The 20,259-nt window shown below is 61.0% G+C and overlaps 1 protein-coding gene and 1 pseudogene across 4 annotated transcripts; both read right to left on the bottom strand.

The window, feature by feature from the left end:
- Positions 1-1,349: 1,349 nt before the first annotated feature.
- Positions 1,350-6,079, bottom strand: LOC144611570 (uncharacterized). 3 transcript variants are annotated; one of them, XM_078430732.1, is made up of 5 exons: positions 5,952-6,079; positions 5,068-5,330; positions 4,382-4,462; positions 3,262-3,402; positions 1,350-1,447 (listed from the first exon to the last, which is right to left on the bottom strand). In XM_078430732.1, exons 2-5 carry the CDS (start codon positions 5,248-5,250, stop codon positions 1,385-1,387), a joined length of 468 nt encoding a protein of 155 aa, XP_078286858.1. In that variant the 5' UTR covers positions 5,251-5,330; positions 5,952-6,079; the 3' UTR covers positions 1,350-1,384. The 3 variants fall into 3 exon arrangements, with proteins under 3 accessions (XP_078286858.1, XP_078286856.1, XP_078286857.1); XM_078430730.1 differs by lacking the exon at positions 5,952-6,079 and adding an exon at positions 5,662-5,747; XM_078430731.1 differs by lacking the exons at positions 4,382-4,462; positions 5,952-6,079 and adding an exon at positions 5,662-5,747.
- Positions 6,080-11,399: 5,320 nt separating this feature from the next.
- On the bottom strand, positions 11,400-20,259 carry LOC144611491 (liprin-alpha-3-like; annotated as a pseudogene). The gene is made up of 7 exons (XR_013549532.1): positions 20,125-20,259; positions 18,695-18,791; positions 17,286-17,462; positions 16,287-16,355; positions 15,675-15,843; positions 14,920-14,988; positions 11,400-12,435 (listed from the first exon to the last, which is right to left on the bottom strand). The product of XR_013549532.1 is annotated as a liprin-alpha-3-like (transcript).

Below are 20,259 nucleotides of genomic sequence, written 5' to 3'. Positions count from 1 at the left end.
CGACGGGCTACAATGCACAAGTCGGCAGACAACGGGGGTAAAAGCGTGCCCAACGTCGCCCTCATCCTGATGGCCACCTTCGTGTGTGGCTGCATCAGGCGGAGCATAGAGCCAAGGCACATGGGCACCAAGTGCCACTACCTGCTGAGGTTCTACCTGTCCCCGGTGTTGCGAAGGATGGGCCTGGCGCAGATGCCACGCAATGTGCCAGTCAGCTTGGCATTGCCGCACCATCTGTCGCTCGTGGAAAGGTTCTTCCGGACCAACACCTTTGACCACAAGTCCATTGGGTAGTGGTCAGCACAGAACGTCCTGCAGGCACTGCAGGGGAATGACTCCATGGATCCTGTGGCGTGGTTCCCAGAGCAGACTGCCCAGCTTGTCTGGCAAAATGCCTCATCGCCAGAACTCACCAACAAGCACCAAGACCTGGCTTGGCTGGCGGTGAGGGGAGCCCTCCCAGTCAGATCCTTCCTGCACCGCCGGAACCTCACTACCAGCGCACGCTGCCCTCGGGACGGCTGCTGTGGAGAGGAGACGGTGGCCCACCTCTTCACAGAGTGTGGATTTGCCAAGAGAGTCTGGAGAGGTTTGCAGGGGTCCCTGTCATGATTTATTCCGAGCAGCTCCGTCACAGAGGACTCTGTGATCTACGGACTGTTCCCAGGGACGCATTCAGAGACTGACATCGAGTGCTGCTGGAAGGTCATCAACTCGGTGAAAGACGCCCTTTGGTCTGCCCAAGCTTTGTTGCCTTCCCAGCGGAGCGAGTTGTCCGTCGGGGAATGTTGCCGACTGGCCCGCTGCAGATTGCAGTAGTACGTGCTGAGGGATGCACTGAAGCTCGGTGCAGCCAACGCCAAGGCTCTGTGGGGGAGGACCACAGTCTAGGGTCCTTCCGCTGCTGGACATGGGGGGTAGGGTGTGGTGGGGACACCCCTCCAAATAAGGGATTCTGTGTAAATTTCTGTGTAAATTTGGAAATGAATATCTGCATTGAATGTGTAACTTCCGGGAATGTCGGATGGGGTTTTTGAAAAGAAGATGTTTTGTAAATATTTATTACTTGAATAAAGTTTTTTTTTATATTAAAAAAAGCTTCCTGCATCGGAACAGTGTGGTCACAGCAAGGTATGGCTTCAGCAGGATTGAATTCAATCCCCAAACCTCTCCAAGCTTCCTCTGGCAGCAGGGCATCATGTCCCCCTTGGGAAATCTTTTGTTCATGTGTCTCGTGTAACTCAGGGCAATATGGAAACACCCCTGGCCTGTGAGAGGATGAAAGGGAGAGGAGAGGGTGTCCGAAAGACGGGGAGGGTGGGACTGAATGAAGACAATCACACACATCAGACGATATGATCTTTATTGACAGTTTCAGTATCTGTCAAGGCTTGAAGGACGATGGTTGGTTCTGGCCTACAGTCTGGGCACATTGTTTCGTCAGTCCCTGTAACAAAAATAATCTGTTATCCTTGATCAGCCAATCCAGCTCACAAAGCTGGCTTTTCCCTTGTTAGAAACACAGAAAATAGGTGCATGAGTAGGCCATTCGGCCCTTCGAGCCAGTACCACCGTTCAATATGATCATGGCTGATCATCCAACATCAGTACCCCGTTCCTGCTTTTTCCCCATATTCCTTAATTCCGTTAGCCCTAAGAGCTAAATCTGGTCTCGACCCAAAACGTCACCAATTCCTTCTCTCCTGAGATGCCGCCTGTCCTGTTGAGTTACTCCAGCTTTTTGTGTCTATCTTCGAGCTAAATCTAACTCTCTCTTGAAAACATCCAATGAATTAGCCTCCACTGCCTGCTGTGGCAGAGAATTCCACAGACTCAACTCTTTGGGTGAAAAAGTTTTTCTTCATCTCAGTTCTAAATGGCCCACCCCTTATTTTTAAACTGTGACCCCTGGTTCTGGACTGCCCCAATATCGGGAACATTTTTCCTGCATCTACCCTGTCCAATCCTCTAAGAATGTTATATGTTTCTATAAGATCCCCTGGTTCTGCTGGTACAAGTATAAATGACAAGTATAAATGTTGCAGACCAGGGCAAGGGGCCTGACCAATGCGTAGGAAAGAACTGCAGATGTTGGTTTAAATCGAAGATAGACACAAATTGTGTCGGCCTTATCAATGCACCAGCGTCAGGCAGAGTCTATGTCCAGACAAGGCGGCACAGCTGAACCAACCAGCTCAGGGTACGGGCTTAGTCTCACCGCACAGTCTCGGTTTCTGGAGTTCCAACCTGATCCAGACCAACAGTGGGTTTGAGATGGTAGTACTCATGACAATGTATGGGAAATATGAGCCCTTCGGCTTGTACGAGGTTGTGTTTGGATGTGCTGGGATGTAGTTTTAATTTGATACCCAAGCCAATCTTGAAGGACTACTAGGGTGGAGTGAAGGGAGGGGCAGTGTTTGTTGCTGAAAGGAAAAATATATTGGACATGCGTTTCCATGTCACTTTAAATTCTTTATGAAGATTTTGGAGATAAAGGATTCCAGGACGCTTCTTAAGGTGGCCTTCCTGGAGAGATCCTCTGGAAAAGGTTTGGAGGAGCATTTCTAGATTGTTGGGATTTAGTTACTGTGGCAGGGTAATAGAGTTGAAACATTTCATTGAGAAACAGTCAATGTAATGCTGATTCTACCTGGTCCATACAGGCAAGTTGCTCATCCTCGTAAAGGTCTGATAATCTACTGTTCACGTGTTACAATGGTTCAGCACCAGAACCACCAGGTAATGTTTGCTGTGCTCCCTTTCCCTGAGCCAGAGCCCCTGTTCCTGTGATCTTTAACTGTGGGAGGATCACGAGAGATGTTCTTGTAATACTGTGTAACATCTTAAAAATGGGAATGGGAATGGGTACCATCTGTCAGTACGGTAACAAAATGTTGAGAAAGCTCAACCAACACTCCGGGGCATTTGAGGAAGGCTGCATTGTTAAAAGGGTACACTGAAGCCACGAGTGGTTGCTCAGTTGAAGGGAACAGATCTCACTGTTTAATGAGCAGTTGGGTCTGCAGGTCAATCTTCATCAATCCTTGAACATCACAACATTGTGTTATCAGGTCAATGTCATCAGCCGCTCGTGGGAGCTTGGTGTGTACAAACTGGCAGATGCAATTCCCATATTACATCAGTGAATATACCACCAACATCCTCATGGGTGTAAAGAATTCGGAGCATCCTAAAGGGGGTGTAAAGGGCAGTATAGAGATGCAAGTGTGTTAGTTTTAAGAAGCGAGCGCTGCTTGCCTGTATCTTGGTCATCTGCTTGGCCAGCTTCTCCCTCAGCTCCTGGAGGACAGCTGCCTTGTGGGCCCTGATTAAACGCTCGGCCCCTTCCTCAATGTCCATGTAGCTGTGAACAATGTGTGGGGACTCGATACTGTAGAGCTGCCGCCCAGCGACAGGGAAAGTAAATGGAAAAGATGACACGTCAAGGTCACATTTGTTTCTTTCGTACAACACTGGGATGGCACAGTGGCAGAGGCTAGGTACACTGCCTCACAGCGGCAGAGGCACTGCCTCACAGTGCCAGAGGCACAGGTTCAGTCACAGCCTCTGTTGTTGTCTGTGTGGAGTTTGCATGTCCTCCCTGTGACCACGTGGGGTTTCTCCAGCTTCCTCCCACTTCCCAAACATGCAGGTTATAGGTTAATTGGCTGCTGTAAAGTACTTCCATGTGTAGGTTCGTGTTAGAAACTGGACAGAATTACAGGAATGTAGGAAGAATAAAATTCGACGTGTAAATGGTCGGCAGGGACTTGGTGGCTGATGGGTTGACTGAGCCACTAGTGCCCAAAGGCGGGCACCACCAACCATCTTCCTTCAACCAACGGTGCCAGCCTTTACACAACCTGCTCCATCAGTGGCAGCAATCTCCAGCAGCCACATGTTCATTTATATCCTTTTAAGGGTCAGTCACAGTGTCATGAAGCCCCTTCAACCTAGTGGGTTCACATCAACCAACAAGAACCAACACAACAAGCCCACAATGGGGCCAGGGTTGAGTCTGGGGTTATGGGTGGGAGTTGAGACTGAGTGCAGTGGTAGGTGGAGTTGGCTTTGAAGGTGAGGTGAGAGATAGAGTTCAAGGTTAAGATCAGGTTAGGGTTGAGGCTGAGGGTAGGGGTTGGGGCTGGGTTTAAGGTTGGGGTTGGATTAAGGGTGGGGGTTTGAGGTTGGGTTGGATTAAGGGTGGGGGTTGGAGTTGGGGTTTGTGTTGGGTTGAGATTGGGATTGGGTTTGAAGTTGGATTGAGGGTGGGGGTTAGAGTTGGGGATGGGTTAGGTTTGAGGTTGGGGTTGGAGTTGGAATGAGGGTGGAGGTTTGGGTGTGGCTGGCATTGGGAGGAACACCTGCTGTTCCATACCGTTATTTCCAACTCCGTCAGCTGCCTGAGGTTGAAGCACTCCTCCTCAAGTTGCTGTTTCCACACAAAGTCTTCAACCAACTGAAAGCAGAGCAAGAGGAAGCTGGTCAGTGATGTTGGTGCCCACCATGGTTGTGGACAAAGCGAGGGTACTGGGCCCATGGCGACATTGAGAGAGGTCACTGCCTCAGCTGGAGGAAGGGGTGGGGAGTGAAGGAGAGGGGGTCAACCACAGGGCAGCAGGCAAATTGCCAGTTGAGATCAATAAGGGGAGGGATCTGGAACCACGACAGTATTTCATGATTCCAGGTCCAAGTTGGAAGTCGGGGTTCCTCTCGACATCTCCCCAGCACCACCAATCCCCTGCCACACACCCTCACGCCCACCGACACCCACCCACCTACCCACCCACACAACTACACACCCACCTACACCCCCCCACCCTCCTCCAATCTACAGTCTGAAGAAGGGTCCCGTAACGTCACCTATCCATGTTCTCCACAGATGCTGCCTGACCCGCTGAGTTACTCCAGCACTCTGTGTCTATTTTGTAAACCAGCACCTGCAGTTTCTTTTATCTGCTTCTAACTCAAGAACGACGGTGGGGGGAGGAAGAGGGGTAGAGGGTAAACCGCGGGGGGGGGGGGGGGGGGTAAGACGGTCGGAGGCCAGCAGGAAGGACTCACCAGGTATTTGTTGTCGGTCTGGTCGAACGTTTCATCGTCCCGGAGGCCGCGGCGGTGGAAGTTCCGGTAACATCTCCACCAGCTGAAGAGGACGATGAACTGGTCGAGGGAGCAGTGTAGCACCCATGGGGTCTTCAGGCACTTGGGCAGCAGGGGCGTGATGAGCAGCAGCCCCCAGTACATGGGGATACACACGAAGTACGGCGTCTGCGTCGGCGATTCAATCAGCTTCTTAAACGTCCTTTGCGATTTTTTCTTAACATCTGTTTCACAAAATACAGTAATTACCTATAAGACTCGAGACCATTTCTAGCTTCCAGCAGAGCAATCCCATCAGACGCGCTGCCCCGTCACCATGACCGCTGAGTGCCAGCTCCAGCCACGGCCTCCTTGCACCACAGGCAGCCACAACTGCCCTCGGGCTCACGGGGGGACGTTGGGGTCGGTGGAGACATAGACTCTCACAACATGCGGCATTCGCCTCCACAACGCACAGAAGGCTGCATTGGACGGACTGCTGATGGAGGAGCGCATGGATAGCACGGACATGCTGGGCTGAAGGGCCTATGGCTAATGGCGAGCGATGTACAGCACCTGAACGGGGAGGAACCCGGAGAACCCTGGGGAATCCCATGCAGTCACTGGGAGAGCATGCAAACTCCACGCAGACAGCATGAGGGGTGGGGATTGAAACCCGTGTCACTGCAGCTTGAAGCAGATGCTCCACCAGTGATGGCGGCCGGACGTTCACATTCAGAACCTTCCAGGAGGAGGGGGGAGGGGGGGGGGGGGAGGGGGGAGGGGGGGGGGGGGGAGTCAAGTCAAGCACTCCCGCCGACAGGACATCAGTCTCTGGGCAAAGCCGCCCAAGGGCAACCAATCACCTTTGAACCTGCTGGCGGATGAGGCCGGGCGGGATTGTCGCAGGAAGACCTCGGCCTTCCTTGGTGGTCACGGCGAACACCTGCCTGATGCCGCAGGAGAAGATGCCGATCATCGAGCTGATGCTGATGCTGAACTCCTCGTCAAAGAACAGCGTGGGCAGGTAGAAGAAAGCCATCAGACCCAAGTAGGGTTTTCAGGAGCTCCATCGTGGCCTCTGCGCCCAGGCGGGCGGTCGCTGGGGGAGAGGAGGGGAGGGGAGGGGGAGGGTGAGGGGGGGGGCGAGTGAGGGGGAGGGTGAGGGGGGGGGCGAGTGAGGGGGAGGGGGAGGGGGGGGCGAGTGAGGGCGAGTGAGGGGGAGGGGGAGGGGAGGGGAGGGGAGGGGAGGGAGGGAGGGGGAGGGGAGGGGGGCGAGTGAGGGGGGGGGGAGGGGGCGAGTGAGGGGGGGGGGGAGGGGGGGCGAATGAGGGGGAGGGTGAAGGAGGGGGGGGTGGGGAAGGGGGGAAGGGGGGGAGGGTGAAGGGGGGGAAGGGGGGGGGGAGGGTGAAGGGGGGAAGGGGGGGGAGGGGTGAAGGGGGGGAGGGGGAGGGTGAAGGGGGGGGAGGGTGAGGGAGGGGGGGGGGTGAAGGGGGGGGAGGGTGAAGGGGGGGAGGGTGAAGGGGGGGGAGGGGTGAAGGGGGGAGGGGGGAGGGTGAAGGAGGGGGAGGGTGAAGGGGGGGAGGGTGAAGGGGGGGGGGAGGGGGAGGGTGAAGGGGGAGGGGGAAGAGTGAGGGGGGAGGGGACAACAGGCAGCCTCAGGTGCTGAGCGGACATTGAACCCGCAAGACCCAGCTGCGCCCCACATGCCCTGTCAATGACAATCCCATCCAATGGTTGGCTTGACGCCGAGATTAAACGGTGCCATATAAATGCACGTTTTGGTGCTGTTGGGGGTGGATTATAGTATTGCCCCCCCTTTCCCATCTCCACCGCCTTCTCCCCATCTCCCCCTTCCCCCATCGCCCCCCTCCCCTTCCCCCCCTATCTCCCCCCGTCCTCCCTCCCTTCCCCCATCTCCCCCTTCCCCCCCCAATCGCCATCTCCGCCATCTCCCCTCGTCCCCCACCCTCCCCCCATCTCCTCCCCCCCCCGCCCCCGCCCTTCCGTTCTCCCCCCCCTTCCCTCCCGCCACCTCTACAACCAAGCAGATCCTCGCCAAATTCTGTCTCACGGCTCCCGTTGAAAGTTCTGTTTGGGACAAATCCCGACAACGCAAAAATAGACAGAGCTCAGCCGGCGGTGATGGGACTGGCTCGGTCTTGGTCTGTCATTTGGGGGTGGAAAAAGGACTGTTCCCTCCCACCCAATCGGCATCCCTGCCGCCAACACCAGCCCGTTGACCCGGCCCAGCCCAGGTGAGAGGTTGGGACCCAGCGGAGTGACCTCGCCGCCGCCCGTCTCACCTTAACCTCCGCAACGTCGCCGACCGCGATGTGAGTGAGTGAGTGAGTGAGTGAAGACCCGGTCTCCGGTGAGAAGCGCTTTGCCCAGCAGTTTCCAAATGTTTGCGATTCACCGCCGGCGACTCTGTCTCTGGATCCGCCGCGGCCTGGGTTTTGAATGAACCGCCGGCCGGCGGTTGGGGGGTCACTCACGGCTGAGTAACCGACCTTGCACCGCCGCCCGAACGTCACCAGCGGCGCGGGACACCCTCCAGACTGGAGCATCTGTTCCACAGCAACTACACCGCGGTCCCGACCTCCCATCCACCTCATTGCAGACCCTCGGACTATCTTTAGCGGACCTTATCTTGTATTATACGCTGTTCCCTTTATCGTGTATCTGTACTATGTGGACACCTTGATTGGATAGCACGCAACCTAAAACGCTTTACACTGCACCTCGGTACACGTGACAATAATAAACTACAACTAACCTGGCAATCAGTGTCTCCAACACCACTCGCCCCGACTCCAACATCCCGCCGTGTGCGGAGCGTCTCCATGTAATCTTGCAATCTTGCTTCCAACAGGTGTGGTCACTGAAGCAGATCCACAATCGCTCCACTCTTTTAAATCTATGTCTGTGCACGGCTCGATTGTAATCGTGTGTTGTATTTCCGCGGACTGGATATCACGCAACAAAAGCTTTTCACTGCACCTCGGTACACGGGACAATAAACTGAACTGGAATAGTCACTCAGGCACCAAGGCTGCAGGAGCGTGTCACAGACTGTGTGACCTTGTATGATGAAGGCAGCGCCGCCCACCTGGACCCACCTCACCTGGACCCGCCCACCTTAACCCGCCCACCTAACCCCGCCCACCTTAACCCCGCCCACCTTAACCCCGCCCCACCTTAACCCCGCCCCACCTAGACCCACCTCATCTGGACACCGCCCACCTTAACCCTGCCCACCTGCACACACCTCACCTGGACCCCGCCCACCTTAACCCTGCCCACACCTCACCTAGACCCACCACACCTGGACCCCGCCCACCTTAACCCTGCCCACCTGCACACACCTCACCTGGACCCCGCCCACCTTAACCCTGCCCACCTGGACACACCTCACCTGGACACACCACACCTGGACCCCGCCCCCCCTGGACACACCTCACCTGGACCCCGTCCACCTGGACCCACCTTACCTGGACCCCTCTCCGCCCGCCCCCCATCTTGGAGGGAGTTGGTTACTCATTGGTGGGGACCGTTTCTCATTGGATGGAGACGTGATTTAATAAATGCAGTTCCTGATTGGATGATGGGGCTTTCGCTGTGATTGGCTGGACGCCGCTTCCGCTTCCGTGGACGCGCGGTGAATGAGGGAGGGGAGGGAGGAGGGGGGGAAGGAGGGGAGGGAGGAGGGGGGGAAGGAGGGGAGGGAGGAGGGGGGGAAGGAGGGGAGGGTAGAGGGGAGGGGAGGGAGGGAGAGGGGGGGGATGATGATCATCTCTCAAACAACATTCTTGGAGGATTGGACAGGGTAGATGCAGGAAACATGTTCCCCATGTTGGAGGAGTCCAGAACCAGGGACCACAGTTTAAGAACAAGGGCTAGGCCATTTAGGACAAAGATGAGAGAATCATTTTCACCCAAAGAGTTGTGAATCTGTGGGATTCTCTGCCACAGAAGGCAGTGGGGGCCAATTCACCGGATGTTTTCAAGAGAAAGTTAGATTTAGCTTTTAGGGCTAACGGAATCAAGGGATTATGGGGAGAAAGCTGGAACGAGGTACTGATTGTGGATGATCAGCCATGATCATATTGAATGCGGTGCTGGCTCGAAGGCCGAATGGCCTCCTCCTGCACCTATTATCTACGTTTCTATGATGGTCCTGGAAATGTTATAGATCAGAGACATCAGGGTACACTTACATGGCTCCTTGAATGTAGCATCGCAGTTAGACAGCGTGAAGAGGGTGTCGTCAGACAGGGCACTGAATGAAAGTTAGGATATTGTAGCTGTACAAGATGTTGGTAGGGCGCGTGGAGAACTGTGGAAGGGTGATCATTAAAGTGGAAGAGTGCGGAAAGGATTTCCGGGAATGTTGCCATGACTCAAGGGCCCGACCTACAGGGCAGGCAAGAAAGAACACTTCCTTGGAGCGCAGACGGCTGAGGGGTGATCTTATAGAGGTGTTATAAAATCATGAGGAGAATTGAACGGGCCGGTTCGACAGACCAAGAAAGGTTCACACACGAGCAGTGGGGCGAGGGCAGGAGACCAAAAACTGACTGGGTCTGAAGCACCGGCACATCTGGAACCACTGCCATGTTCGGACAGCTGTGGAAGACTAGAATGACGTTTGGATTTGGAGCCAGGCTGGACAATAAAGCTCACGGGGCAGGTTTTCACACAGACCTTTATGTAAATACATTAAATACAATTTCACTCACCTGGAATCGCGCATGGCACAAATAAATAAACAAAAAATCGACAATGAGGTGCGCGGTGGATATAAAAAGGGAGTCTTTTCCTCGTTTGAAGTAAAGAATAAAAATGAGCAAATAAAAGTCAAAGAATGTCCCAGAACAATGATAGAACATTACACGAGTTCAATAAATACAGGAATCGTCCATTTACAAAAAGATAACACTGAAGGTCTGGAACCGTTCAATGCATTCACCGCAAAGCGTGATTTACATTTACAACAAGAATCAAACTGACCATATTTCCCGCGAGAACTGCCTGGAGTTAGTGCCGCCTCCAACGCACGGTGGGCCCGCGGGGCAGGAGTGTAGAGGGGCCAGCGGACTGGAGCAGAGGGTGGGAGCTGGAGGGGTCCTTGTGAGGTCGGTACAGACCCTCGGAATCAGCGGTCCGAGTTTAGCTGCCGTCCGGGTCTGCTCCCGCCAGGACGGACTATGACCGGACGCCAGCTCTGATTCCCTAATACCCTCTGTGGGGCCCCTCCACACGCCCCCCTCCCCTCCCCACGCCCCCCCCCGTGGGCCCCCCACCCCTCCCCTCCCCACGCCCCTGTGGGGCCCCCTCCCCATCCCTATACCTCCCGACCCTCCTGCAACAGGCTCAAAAGCTCCGGGAACGAAACTGTCTCAACAGCGAGTCAAGAGATACACACATGCTCAATATCGATATAAATAAAAACCAGACTCGGCCCCACGCGGGGAGGGGGGGGGGGGGTGTGGTAGTGGGAGGGGATGGGGGGGCTGGTGGTGATGGGGGGGGGGGCTGGTGGGGGGTGGTGGTGGTGGGGGGGATGGTGGTGGTGGGGGGAGATGTTGTTGGGGTGGGGGGGGGATGGTGGTGGGGGGGGGATGGTGGTGGGGCGGATGGTGGTGGGGGGATGGTGGTGGGGGGATGGTGGTGGTGGGGGGGATGGTGGTGGTGGGGGGGTGGTGGGGGGGGGTGGTGGTGGGGGGGGATGGTGTGGGGGGATGGTGGTGGTGGGGGGATGGTGGTGGTGGGGGGGGGGTGGTGGTGGGGGGGATGGTGGTGGGGCGGATGGTGGTGGGGGATGGTGGTGGGGGGGACGGTGGTGGTGGGGGGGACGGTGGTGGTGGGGGGGGGGTGGTGGTGGGGGGGTGGTGGTGGGGCGGATGGTGGTGGGGGGATGGTGGTGTGGGTGGTGGTGGTGGGGGGGATGGTGGTGGTGGGGGGATGGTGGTGGTGGGGGGGTGGTGGTGGGGGGGTGGTGGTGGGGGGGGATGGTGGTGGGGGGATGGTGGTGGGGGGGATGGTGGTGGGGGGGTGGTGGTGGTGGGGGGTGGTGGTGGGGGGGATGGTGGTGGGGGGGATGGTGGTGGGGGGGGATGGTGGTGGTGGTGGGGATGGTGGTGGTGGGGGGATGGTGGTGGGGGGGGGTGGTGGTGGGGGATGGTGGTGGTGGGGGGGATGGTGGTGGGGCGGATGGTGGTGGGGGGGATGGTGGTGGGGGGGGATGGTGGTGGGGCGGATGGTGGTGGGGGGGATGGTGGTGGGGGGGATGGTGGTGGTGGGGGGGGATGGTGGTGGGGCGGATGGTGGTGGTGGGGGGATGGTGGTGGGGGGGGGGGGTGGTGGTGGCAAACAGCCCCCAGAATATCCCGCAGCCAATTGACTGGGAGCCCGGCCGCAGCTGCAGATGGGACAGAGACAGTGGGTGTGGGTGGGAGGGGGGTGAGAGTGAGAGGCGGTGGGGGTGAGAGGGGTGAGAGTGAGAGGCGGTGGGGGCGAGAGAGGGTGGGAGGGGTGAGAGTGGGCGGCGGGGGGAGTGGAGGGGGAGGGGGTGAATGGGATAGGTGGAGGCGGGGGGGAGAGAGGAAGTGGGGGTGTGGGGAGGGGTCGTGGTGCACAGGCAGCGGGAATCTACATCCCGCTCCCCGCACAGTTCAGCTCTGAATCCCACCGGCACCAACCCCCCCCCCGGGCAGGGGTGACCACCTGCCCCGCACCAACATCCACTCACCCTGGGGCCAGCGGTCATGGGGAGAGAGGCCGGGCACCAAAGATTAGACACAGAGTGAGGCTCTGTCCACCCCTTCCCACCCCACACTAGCGGGGCTGGAAACCCCCGGCTACAGTTCCGCACCATGTCCGTGTCCCTGTCCCGGCCGGGCCCAGCTGCAACAGTGAGGCGGGGGGGGGGGGGGACGGGGGGGACGGTGGGGGGGGGGGGGCGCCGAGTCTTCAACTCACATTCACGCACACTCACACTCACACCAATGACAGCCCAGCCTCGCGCGGGGAACGGGGTGAGCGCCGGTCTATTTCCATGCCCAGCCACCGAGCGCCACGTTAACCTGCTGACCGGAGCTGACCCACAGACCGGGGGCGACACGGTGGTCTTTGACCTCTGACACACAGGCCAGGGTCGGCACAGCGGCCTTTGACCTCTGTCCCATGACCCACAGAGTGGCAGGAAAACAAAAAACAAGGCAGCATCACGTTGCCAGCGTCTCTGCGGCTCTCGCCTCTCTCCCTGGACGCGAAGGACGTCTTTCGCTTTAACAGTCTCGTGTGTTGCTCAGCCCAGGCACCGGTCAGCTCAGCGCACGCCATCTGTGGAACAGGAGCCCGGTCAGACCCTTCGGCCCACTACCCACTCACACCTGTACTGCCCCGCCACCCCTCGCCCATCCGCCCGCGCCTACCAGCCCAATTTACAGCGGAAAACGGAGCAGCCAGCAGCAATGTACAGGGAGAGCGTGCAAACTCCACGCTCTGTGCTTTGTTTAAAAAAGGTTCTAAAAGTAAACCTAGCAATTATAGACCTATTAGTTTGACGTCTGTGGTGGGAAAATTAATGGAAAAGATACTTAGGGACAATATATATAATTATTTGGATAATCAAGGCCTGATTAGAAACAGTCAACCATGGATTTGTGCCTGGAAGGTCATGTTTGACTAATCTTCTTGAATTTTTTGAAGAGGTTACCAGGGAAATTGATAAGGGCAAGGCTGTGGATGTTGTCTATATGGACTTCAGTAAGGCATTTGACAAGGTTCCACATGGAAGGTTGATTAAGAAGGTTAAATCGTTGGGTATTAATAGTGAGGTTGCAAGATGGATTCAACAATGGCTGAATGGGAGATACCAGAGGGTAACGGTGACAATTGTATGTCAGGTTGGAGGCCAGTGTCTAGTGGAATGCCCCAAGGATCTGTGTTGGGTCCACTGTTGTTTGTCATTTACATTAATGATCTGGATGATGGTGTGGCAAATTGATTAGTAAATATGCAGATGATACTAAGATAGGTGGAGTAGTTGATAGTGAGGTAGATTTTCAAAGTCTACAGAGAGACTTGGGCCTTTTGGAAGGGTGGGCTGAAAGATGGCAGATGGAGTTAATGCTGATAAGTGTGAGGTGCTGCATTTTGGTAGGACAAATCAAAATAGACGTACAGGGTAAATGGTAGGGAATTGAGGAATGCAGTGGAACAGGAGGATCTGGGAATAACTGTGCATTGTTCCCTGAAGGTGGAATCTCATGTGGATAGGGTGGTGAAGAAGGCGTTTGGTATGCTTGCCTTATAAATCAGAGCATCGAGTATAGAAGTTGGGATGTAATGTTGAAATTGTACAGGGCATTGGTGAGGCCGAATCTGAGTATGGTGTGCAGTTCTGGTCGCCAAATTATAGGAAGGATGTCGACAAAATGGAGAGGGTACAGAGGAGATTTACTAGAATGTTGCCTGGGTTTCAGCACTTAGGCTACAGAGAGAGGTTGAACAGGTTGGGTCTTTATTCTTTGGAGCGTAGAAGGTTGAGGGGGGACTTGATAGAGGTTTTTAAAATTATGAGAGGGACGGACAGAGTTGACGTGGGTAGGCTTTTCCCTTTGAGAGTGGGAAGATTCCAACAAGGGGACATAGCTTCAGAATTGAGGGACAAAGGTTTAGGGGTAACATGAGGGGGAACTTCTTTACTCAGAGGGTTGTGGCTGTATGGAATGGGCTTCCGGTGGAAGTGGTGGAGGCTGGCTCGATTTTATTATTTAAGAGAAAATTGGATAGGTATATGGATAGGAGGGGATTGGAGGGTTATGGTCTGAGTGCAGGTAGATGAGACTAGGTCAGGGAGAATGGTCGGCGTGGACTGGTAGGGCCGGATAGGCCTGTTTCCATGCTGTAGTTATATGTTATATGTTATGTTATGACAGTACCGGGGGTCGCAAACTGCCCAGACTGAACGTGCGCTCACAATCTCCGCTTCCCTGCACGAAGCTGCTTCTCACTCCGACCCGCAGCGGCGGCCACGACCAACACGTGGCTCCCAGGAACGCATTCCTCCCACCTCCAGGGCGCTGCATTACTCTTTAAAGTTGTTGCAGGGAACCCCCTGCCCCCGCTCCCACCCCCCCGCTCTACGCCCGCTCCCCCCCCCCGCTCTACCCCCACTCCTACCCCCCCGCTCCCACCCCCCTCCCCCACTCCCACACCCCGCTCCCACCCCCCTGCTCCTACCCCCACTCCTAACCCCCCCCCCCCGCTCCCACTCCCCCCCCACTCCTACCCCCCCACTCCCACCCCCCCCACTCCTACCCCCCCCCCGCTCCCACTCCCCCCACTCCTACCCCCCCCACTCCTACCCCACCCACTCCTACACCCCCACTCCCACCCCCCCGCTCCCCCCCCCCCTCCCGCTCCCGACCCCGCTCCCACCCCAACCCCCCCACTCTACCCCCACTCCTACCCCTCCCGCTCCCACCCCCCCCTCCGGTCCCACCCACCCCCCACTCCTACCCCCCCCCCCCCCGCTCCACCCACCCCCGCTCCTACCCCCCCCCCCGCTCCCACTCCCCCCCCAATTCCTACCCCCCCCACTCCTACCCCCCCCACACCCAGACCCCCCCCCGCTCCCACACCCCCCCACGCTACCCCAGCTCCCACCCCCCCACGCTACCCCAGCTCCCACCCCCCCTCCACCCCGCTCTATCCCATCTCCCTCCCACCCCCCCACCCCGCTCCTACCCCATCTCCTACCCGACACCCTCTGCCCTCTATCCCCTCCCCCTCCCCCCTGCCCCCCCCCCCCCCCATATCCTGCCGAGTGCTGCTAGCATGAGTACGTGCGGATGGACGGGGTGTCAGCCCGCGGGGTTCCTGAGGCAGAACCTAAACGAACACAGGAAACATTATAGGACGAGTTCTTGGGAAATGCTTCACTAATTCAGTGGAGAATCGGCTGTTGGGGGGGGGGGGGGTTGTTGGGGGGGGGGGTTGTTGGGGGGGGGGTTGTTGGGGGGATTGTTGGAGGTGGGTGGGGGGGTTGTTGGGGGGGGTTGTTGGGGGGGGTTGTTGGGGGGGATTGTTGGAGGTGGGTGGGGGGTTGTTGGGGGGGTGTTCGGGGGGGTTGTTGGGGGGTGGGTTTGTTGGGGGGGTTGTTGGGGGGGTTGTTGTTGGGGGGTGGGGTTGTTGGGTGGGGGGTTGTTGTTGGGGGGGTTGTTGGGTGGGGGTGTTGTTGGGGGCGTGTTGTTGGGGGGGTTGTTGGGGGGTAGGTTTGTTGGGGGGGTTGTTGGGGGGGTTGTTGGGGTGGGTTTGTTGGGGGGGGGCAGCGATCACGCCCCGCCCGCGGGTTGTTGGGGGGGATGTTGTTGGGGGGGATGTTGTTGGGGGGGATGTTGTTGGGAGGGGTGGGTTTGTTGGGGGGGCAGCGATCACGCCCCGCCCGCGGGTTGTTGGGGGGGATGTTGTTGGGGGGGGGGGTTGTTGGGGGGGATGTTGTTGGGGGGATGTTGTTGGGGGGGGGTTGTTGGGGGGGCAGCGATCACGCCCCGCCCGCGGGTAGCGGCCACACTTACTGTCTGTTTGCACCTTGCGGAGTTGGACGCTCTGGGCTGCGATGGCCGCGGCCGTCACCCTGAAATTGGCGGGGAGGGTCTCGCTTGTGTCCGACGTTACGTCCCGCATCTCCTTCGCCCGGAAGCGCTTTCGCCACGACGGGGCGCAGCTGAAGTTCTTGGCGTCGCCCTAACAACGAGGGGAGATGAGCCGCCGCCTCGCCGCCCACAGACCCGCTGCTGCCCGGGAGAGGTTCGCACGCTTCTCTCTGCCCCCCCCCCCCCCTCCCCCACCACCCCGCAGGCGGTGATAGATGGAGGCGCCGGGGCAACACGCGGCCTGCCCCCCACATCGTGTTGGTCAACTCTGGCAGAGTTGTGCCCACAGAGCCGGCGCCCCCCACTCTCCCTCTCCCCCCTCTCTCCCCCCCTCCATCTCTCCCCCCCACCGCACCCCACGGATCCACCGCTGTTCACGGTCGAGGTGGCGGGAGGGATCACCAGGGGCCTCGGCCCCAGACACATGGCGCGCCGGTCAGTGTCCGGTCCTGACCTCTGACCCCTGCCTGACCTGTGCCCGGCCCCTGTCCCCACTCTGTCCCCGCTGACCCTCGGTGACCGACCCGTACTGACCTCTTCCTGTCGCCGCTCCGTCCCCTGAAGCAGCAGGTTCTTGAATTCACTTTCCAGGATCTGCCGGGTCTGTGGACACGGAGAGCGTCAGTGCGGGGGGGGGGGGGGAGAGATGGGGGGGGGGGGAGATGGGGGGGTAGAGCAGGGGGGAGATGGGGGAGGGGAAAATGGAGGGGAGGGCGGTTTAGGGGGGAGCGGGCAGAGGGGTAGGGAGGCGATGGGGCCGTACCTGCGTGTTCTGCATGGGGATCTGCAGCACGGGGAGGGTGGGGTAAAGCGGGGGGGCGGGGTGGGTGGGAGGGGGGTAGAGCAAGGGGGAGTGGGTGGTTTGGGGGGATGATTGCGGGGGGGGGGGTGGTTGCGGGGGGGGGTGGTTGCCCGGGAGGGGGATGGTTGCGGGGGGGGGTGATTGCGGGGGGGGGATGGTTGCCCGGGGGGGGGGGTGGTTGCGGTGGGGGGGATGGTTGCCCGGGGGGGGGGGGGGTCGTTGCGGTGGGGGGGGTGGTTGCCCGGGGGGGGGGGGTGGTTGCGGGGGGGGTGTTTGCGGGGGGGGGATGGTTGCCCGGGGGGGGGGATGGTTGCCCAGGGGGGGGATGGTTGCCCGGGGGGGATGGTTGCCCGGGGGGGGGGGGGGGATGGTTGCGGGGGGGGGGGGGGTGGTTGCGGGGGGGATGGTTGCGGGGGGGGGATGGTTGCCCGGGGGGGATGGTTGCGGGGGGGGATGGTTGCCCGGGGGGGGGATGGTTGCGGGGGGATGGTTGCCCGGGGGGGGATGGTTGCCCGGGGGGGATGGTTGCCCAGGGGGGGATGGTTGCCCGGGGGGGGGGGGGGTGGTTGCCCGGGGGGGGGGGTGTGGTTGCCCGGGGGGGGGGGGGGGATGGTTGCGGGGGCGGGGTGGTTGCGGGGGGGGGTGGTTGCCCGGAGGGGGGATGGTTGCCCGGGGGGGGGGATGGTTCCGGGGGGGGGGTGATTGCGGGGGGGGGGGGGGGGGGCGCGTACCTGCGTGTTCTGCATGGGGATCTGCAGCAACAACGCGATGTCGTTGTGGTCGAAGGTGGTCGTCGAGGGCGATCAGCGCCCCGTGGACGCCGCTCTCCTGCAGGTTTCCACTGAACTCTTTCAGGCCGATGGCCTGCACCCAGCCCACCATCCGGTCATTGGTCCACACCATCACATCTGGGGGGGGGGTGGGGGGCAGGGGTCAGAGGGCGCGACCTCCGCGACCATCACTGCCCGACCCTGGGTTCCTCTCACCCCCGGTATCCCGCGGCCCATGGTGGGGGGGGGGGGGGAGTGGCCACTGGGAGACTCACACCACTCATGGACACACACCACCCATGGGACCCACACCACCCATGGGACACACACCACCCCCACACCACCCATGGGACACACACCACCCATGGGGCACACACCACCCCCACACCACCCATGGGACCCACACCACCCATGGACACACACCACCCATGGGACACACACCACCCCCACACCACCCATGGGACCCACACCACCCATGGGACACACACCACCCCCACACCCACCATGGGACCCACACCACCCATGGGACACACACCACCCATGGGACACACACCACCCCCACACCACCCATGGGACCCACACCACCCATGGGACACACACCACCCATGGGACACACACCACCCCCACACCACCCATGGGACCCACACCACCCATGGGACACACACCACCCATGGGACACACACCACCCCCACACCACCCATGGGACCCACACCACCCATGGGACCCACACCACCCATGGGACACACACCACCCATGGGACACACACCACCCCCACACCACCCATGGGACCACACCACCCATGGGACACACCAGCCCCATACCACCATGGGACCCACACCACCCATGGGACCCACACCACCCATGGGACCCACACCACCCATGGGACCCACACCACCCCCACACCACCCATGGGACCCACACCACCCCCACACCACCCATGGGACCCACACCACCCATGGGACCCACACCACCCCCACACCACCCATGGGACCCACACCACCCCCACACCACCCATGGGACCCACACCACCCATGGGACCCACACCACCCCCACACCACCCATGGGACCCACACCACCCATGGGACACACACCACCCATGGGACACACACCACCCATGGGACACACACCACCCCCACACCACCCATGGGACACACACCACCCCCACACCACCCATGGGACACACACCACCCCCATGCCACCCATGGGACCCACACCACCCATGGGACCCACACCACCCATGCGACTCATGAACCGGGCAACAAACGACAAAGGCCGAGGCACCGCGCAGGGTCCGCGCCCACCCGCCGAGACCCCCCACCCCGGGAGAAACCCCGCCCACCCCGAGACCCCCCCCCCCCCGGGCCACTCACCCTTGATCTGCGCCAGGCTGTCCTCCGTTTACCCTCCAGCTCCTTCTTGTCGTAGTTTAACCGCTTCAGACACAAGATGCCGTAGTGCAGACTGATCCTGGAGGGGCGGGGCGGAGAGGGGGGTCAATGGGTGGGTAGGGGTGGGTCAGTGAGGGGGCGGGGCCAGTAGGAGGTTAGAGGGATGGGCTAGAGCAGGCTTGGGGTCAGAGTGTCCTGGCCACAGGGGTCAGGGCCGGAAGGAGTCGGGGAGGGCGCTGGGCGGGGGGAGGGGGCGCTGGGCGGGGGGGAGGGGGCGCTGGGCGGGGGGGAGGGGCGCTGGGCGGGGGGGAGGGGGCGCTGGGCGGGGGGAGGGGGCGGGGGGAGGGGGCGCTGGGCGGGGGGGAGGGGGCGCTGGCGGGGGGAGGGGGCGCTGGGCGGGGGGGATGGGCGGGGGGAGGGGGCGCTGGGCGGGGGGAGGGGGCGCTGGGAGGGGGGAGGGGGCGCTGGGAGGGGGGAGGGGGCACTGGGCGGGGGAAGTTTGGGGGCGCTGGGCGGGGGGGGGCGCTGGGCGGGGGGGTGCTGGGCGGGGGGAGGGGGCGCTGGGAGGGGGGAGGGGGCACTGGGCGGGGGGAGGGGGCGCTGGGTGGGGGTGAGGGGGCGTTGGGCGGGGGTGAGGGGGCGCTGGGCGGGGGGAGGGGGGCGCTGGGCGGGGGGGAGGGGCGCTGGGGGGGAGGGGGCGCTGGGCGGGGGGAGGGGCGCTGGGCGCGGGGGAGGGGGCGCTGGGCGGGGGGGGGCGCTGGCGGGGGGGCGCTGGGCGGGGGGGAGGGGGCGCTGGGCGTGGGGAGGGTAGGGGCGCTGGGCGTGGGGAGGGTAGGGGCGCTGGGGCGGGGGGAGGGGTGCTGGGCGGGGGGGAGGGGGCTCTGGGCGGGGGGGCGCTGGGCGGGGGGGGGCGCTGGGCGGGGGGGGGCGCTGGGCGGGGGGGGGGCGCTGGGCGAGGGGGGGGGGCGCTGGGGCGGGGGGGGGCGCTGGGCGGGGGGGGCGCTGGGGCGGGGGGGGGGCGCTGGGCGGGGGGGGCGCTGGGCGGGGGGGGGGCGCTGGCGGGGGGGGCGCTTGGCGGGGGGGGCGCTGGGCGAGCGCTGGGCGGGGGGGCGCTGGGCGAGGGGGGGGGGCGCTGGGCGAGGCGCTGGTCGGGGCGCTGGGCGGGGGGGGCGGGCGCTGGGCGGGGGGGCGCTGGGCGAGGGGGGGCGCTGGGCGGGGGGGGCGCTGGGCGAGGGGGGGGCGCTGGGCGGGGGGGGGCGCTGGGCGGGGGGGGCGCTGGGCGAGGGGGGGGCGCTGGACGGGGGGGGGCGCTGGGCGGGGGGGGTGGCGCTGGGCGGGGGGGGCGCTGGGCGGGGCGCTGGGCAGGGGTGGGGCGCTGGGCAGGGGGGGTGGGCGCTGGGCGGGGTAGCTACCTGTGGAAACTGTCCACCATTTTGAGTTGCCCTCGCAACTCCTTCTTGGTCAGATGGTCCAACATCCGCGCGTCCACCAGCGACTCCATGAAGTAGCTCCTTGTATTGCGGGAGGCCGAGGCTCGGCAGCCACTC

The sequence above is a fragment of the Rhinoraja longicauda genome, chromosome 40 (assembly GCF_053455715.1).
Source record: "Rhinoraja longicauda isolate Sanriku21f chromosome 40, sRhiLon1.1, whole genome shotgun sequence".
Lineage (NCBI taxonomy): Eukaryota > Metazoa > Chordata > Chondrichthyes > Rajiformes > Arhynchobatidae > Rhinoraja > Rhinoraja longicauda.
This window is presented reverse-complemented; position numbering and strand designations above follow the sequence as displayed.

Excerpts from the sequence above, each read along its gene's own strand:
- LOC144611570 (XM_078430730.1), bottom strand. The coding sequence starts at position 5,701 with ATGGGATTCCCCAGGGTTCTCCGGGTTCCTCCCCGTTCAG. Across the intron at positions 5,331-5,661 it reads CCGGGTTCCTCCCCGTTCAG|ATGTTAAGAAAAAATCGCAA; the intron begins GTGCTGTACATC and ends TTTGTGAAACAG. Across the intron at positions 4,463-5,067 it reads AGACCGACAACAAATACCTG|TTGGTTGAAGACTTTGTGTG; the intron begins GTGAGTCCTTCC and ends CTCTGCTTTCAG.